We start from the raw sequence: 4617 nt of genomic DNA, 5'->3' as shown, positions 1-4617 counted from the left end.
GCGGTTTCTTTTTCCTTCTTTTTCACTACTAATTAATTCCCCTTCCTCTTCTCTCTCTCTCTCACTTCACTCCAGTTTCCTTTGTCTATAAAGTATAATCCCCCCAAAAAACCCATTTGAACCTTCTTCAAAACCACAACAAAGATTATTTTTTTTTTAAAACAAAGTGTTTTTTATAGTGTTCAAATTGGAGATATGTACAATTGAAAGTTTGGTCTGGAAATAACCAGAAAAAAACACATGGGTGCTTTAACTTTCAAAGGTTTTACACATGTGGTTGGATGTGGGTGTCTTCACAAATGATCTCTTCTTCAACATAGCCTCTCGTCTACTTTGGCTTCCCAGTTCTGATTTTCCTTAAAGTATTTTCTTTCTGTAACATTATGTATTGATTTCTTGTTTGGGGGTGCTGTAATTGTTGTAAAGAATTGTTTGATTAAGGTTATAGTTTAGTGAAGGGGATAATTTTTTATTATTTCGATGAAATCCATGGGAGGAAGGAAGCAGATGGTTTATGTTGCTTCGATCTGTTGAGGTTTTTTCTGATAGCCAAAGCGGGCCCTTTTTCACTCTTTTGCTTCCTTGATTAGATACAATATATTTTCCCCTCCTTTCTACTTATCCGTACACAGAAAAAAAAAAACCCTACCTTTCGCTGTCTATTTTTTTTCTCTCTCTATATCTATATCTATATCTATATCTGTCTCAAAAGGGAACTCATTATTTTTATAATAAAATATTTGAGATGAGAGGTGTACAACAACAGCAGCAGCAGCAGCAGAAGATGGGAGGTGAAGATGTGCATGCAGTAGGTGGAAATGAAGGAAACCCTTCAGGGTTTGATGATGTTGTTGTTGAGGTTGAAAGAGTGATGGGTAGTGAAGAAAGAGAGATGTGGCTGGATAGGCAGCAAGATGATGAGTTGCTTGATGTTAATGATGCTTCCATCTTCTATGGTGATTTCCCTCCTCTTCCTGATTTCCCTTGCATGTCGTCGTCTTCGTCTTCTTCGTCCACTCCGGCACCTGTTAAGGCCATTGCATGCTCCTCCTCGGCTTCCACGGCTTCGTCTTCTTCTTCCGCGGCTTCTTGGGCTGTTTTGAAGTCGGATGCCGATGAAGACATGGAGAGAAAGAATAATGGTCATCATATTCATCTTCACCACCACCATCATCAAAATTATATTCAGAATAGTCACCAGCAGGAGCACCATGGTAAGGTTGATGGAACACCAGCCGCCTTGTCTTCCACCGCCTCCACGGAGATCCCTCAGCCACAAGATCAGAATGTCATGGACGGCGTCGATTGTATGGACGTTATGGAGAATTTCGGGTACATGGATCTGATCGATAACAATGATTTATTCGATCCATCTTCGATATTTCACCATGATGATACTGGCCTAGAAGAGTTCCAACAAGATCAGCAAAACCAACAGCAGCAAGAACATGATTCGACTCAACAGCAGCTGGGGCAACAAGTGGGGGCAATGATGTACAGTAAGAACGAAGATCAGACCCAAGAAGAGAAAGCTTCGGATGATTTAGCCATGGTGTTCTTGGAGTGGCTCAAGACCAACAAAGAGACTGTCTCAGCAGAAGACTTGAGGAGAGTTAAAATCAAGAAAGCTACCATAGAGTGTGCCGCCAGGCGTTTGGGTGGAGGAAAAGAGGCCATGAAGCAGCTGTTGAAGCTTATTCTTGAATGGGTTCAAACCAATCATCTTCAGAGAAGGCGCATTAAAGAATCAGCTTCCAACAACCAACCTGATCACCCTTACCAGTACTCAAACCCTAATAATCTCAACTCTAGCTCAAACCCAAACCTCAACTGCAACCCTATCTTACCATCTGAACCTAACTCTTGTTTTTCTCAACCAGCATGGGTTCCACAACCAGCTTACACAACCGATCCGGAGGCTGCACCACCACCGCTGCCAGGTTTCACACCTGTAGTGGGGTATATGGGGGATCCTTTTGCAAATGGAGCTCCTAATGTTACCACCCACCACCACCCTTATCAGCCCCCAACGGATTATCAAGTGCTGGACACAGCTCAAACGTGGCCACCTTCACAGTTTGCTTTGGCAGCCTCTCAATACAACTCATTTGCAGACAATAATCTCCATCCAGCTCCACTTCAGCAGCAGCCATCTGCTTTTCCTGGGTATGTGAATCAATATCCGTATCACTACGTCCCGGGGCATAATAATAATGATCAAAGGCTACTACGGTTAGGCTCGTCTGCTACGAAAGAGGCAAGAAAGAAGAGGATGGCAAGGCAAAGAAGGTTTGCATCACACCATCGAAATCACGGTCATCATCATAATAATCAACAAAGCCAGCTCCAGAACCAAAGTATTGACCAACATGAAAGGCTTGTGAAAGGTAACTGTGTTGCCGCAGCCCAAGCCAACCCCGGAAACTGGGTCTATTGGCCATCGGTTGCAGGTGCCTTAGCTTCGAATCCTCCGCCAGTTCTTCCTGGTGATGTCACTATGGTGCATCCTGTGGATCAACCAACCATGCAAGGACAGACTTATCAACGGCAAGTGGCAACAGATAGACGACAGGTCGGTTCTTTGATCTTTAGTCGTTTTTTAGTCATTATTTTGATCAGATTCGTGGAGTTTTTGACGGTTACAATTATTGATACATTATTGATAATGTTTTGCTTTTCTGGGTGTGTTTTAGGGATGGAAACCAGAGAAGAATTTGCGGTTTCTTTTGCAAAAAGTTTTGAAGCAGAGCGATGTGGGCAATCTTGGAAGGATAGTGCTGCCAAAGGTAGGTTACTTGTTTTATGTGGATGATAATTTGAGTCTTCTTTTTTTCTCTAACAAGCTTTTTGTTTTTTTTTTTTTTCAAATGGAAACCAGAAAGAAGCAGAAACTCATCTTCCTGAATTAGAAGCAAGAGATGGGATCTCCATAGCCATGGAAGACATTGGAACATCTCGAGTTTGGAACATGCGCTATAGGTATTCTAGAATTTAGCTTGATAAATGCCATTTTGGGTTATCTTTTTATTTTTCTTACACAACATTAGTTCTAAACCACTTCTTGTTTTCTGCCTTTGTTTTTCTTTATCTTTATGGAGTTTCAGATTCTGGCCAAACAATAAAAGCAGGATGTATCTTCTTGAAAATACAGGTGCATGCACCATTTCAGACTCATTGATTTTTCACAAACTTCCTATAGTATTTATCATATTTATACATACTAATTGCTGCTGCTGCTTTTTAATTTCAGGGGATTTCGTGAGAACAAATGGACTCCAAGAAGGAGATTTCATTGTGATATATTCAGATGTAAAATGCGGCAAATATGTAAGTACAATTCTCACCACGTAACTTCAATAGACTATCGTATCGAATATAAACTAAACTGATCTCATCACAGTTGATACGAGGAGTAAAAGTCCGGCAGTCGGGGACAAAATCGGAGACCAAAAGACCAGGAAAATCCCAGAAAAACCACCATACGAATTCTCCATCTGCCGCCGTCAATGGTTCATTACCCACACCCATCACACAGACAGTAAAGTAATAGAGAAGAAAACAAAACAAAACAAAACAAAACAAAAAAAGGGTGCATGCATTTGCAAACCATTGCCATATTTCCTTGTTGCATGGACAAGTGGACGATGAAAAATCAAGTTTGGAGACCCTCAGCTGTGCCCACGTTGGTTTCTCCGTCAAATGGTAGTGCTTGGAATCCCAGGTGCCGAGGCCGAGACAATATCTCTCTTTGTTTCTATCTCTTATTTACTACAGAGAATTCCGGTATCTGTATGTTTGTCAAACTGTAGTGTTTTACTTCATACTCTTACCACTGTAAAGTTTGTTTACAAGATACTACTACTACGTATTACTAATATATGTAAGACTATGAAATGGAGCTAGCCAGCTATTTGTTGTTCATTAGCAATTGAAATGTGTCAATTTCATGGTTATTGGCTAAATAATTTCATGGTTCTTCAAGTTTATTGGGTGATGGAGATCATATAGAAAATTTTGTTTTAGATACCAACATTTCCTTTTGTTGAGTTGCTTAAAATTTTCTTAAGAAATATCTATACTTGCTCTATCTTTAATTATTAATCATTTTATATCGAATTAATAAATTATTCTCTATTTTTCTTTTCTTGGGTGCAGAACTCTTAATATAAGTATATTAATAGTTTTTAAGTTTCGAGTTTTTAAGTATCTCGAAACTGTGATTCTAACTCATCTTTACATATACATAGGAGAATAGCAGGAGAACTCATCTTTACATATACATAGGAGAATAGCAGGAGAATAGAGAATGACAAATAATATTTTTCTTCATGACTTTTAGTATTTTTGGTAGGATTTAGATCTTTTAAGAGGAAAGATGTGATTTGTCTTTTTTATTGAAAATGATAGAAATGATGTGAAATTATAATTTTATCCAATTATTTTCCGTTTAACTGAACATTTTAAATAATTTATTTTAAATATATTTTTAATAAAAATTGAAAGTTGATTTACAACAGAATGGAACTAAAAAACTATTTTTGTGGGAAAGAAAATAACTTTTTATGTTATAGCTCTTTCGTATATGTCCGCTTTAGATTGAATGATCATTTTGAAAAA

The 4617-nt window shown here is 38.6% G+C and overlaps 1 protein-coding gene across 2 annotated transcripts; it reads left to right on the top strand.

Annotated features, from left to right (window-relative positions):
* On the top strand, positions 1-4030 carry LOC108472972 (B3 domain-containing transcription factor ABI3). Of its 2 annotated transcripts, none has more exons than XM_017784607.2 (6): positions 1-2572; positions 2694-2786; positions 2879-2979; positions 3105-3151; positions 3251-3327; positions 3401-4030. In XM_017784607.2, exons 1-6 carry the CDS (start codon positions 746-748, stop codon positions 3545-3547), a joined length of 2292 nt encoding a protein of 763 aa, XP_017640096.1. In that variant the 5' UTR covers positions 1-745; the 3' UTR covers positions 3548-4030. The 2 variants fall into 2 exon arrangements, with proteins under 2 accessions (XP_017640096.1, XP_017633340.1); XM_017777851.2 differs by having other exon boundaries at positions 3099-3151.
* The last annotated feature ends 587 nt before the right edge of the window (positions 4031-4617 follow it).

This window comes from Gossypium arboreum, chromosome 7, assembly GCF_025698485.1.
Source record: "Gossypium arboreum isolate Shixiya-1 chromosome 7, ASM2569848v2, whole genome shotgun sequence".
NCBI classification, from domain to species: Eukaryota; Viridiplantae; Streptophyta; class Magnoliopsida; order Malvales; family Malvaceae; genus Gossypium; species Gossypium arboreum.
The sequence above is the reverse complement of the archived record's forward strand: the minus strand, read 5'-3'. Positions and strand labels throughout refer to the sequence as shown.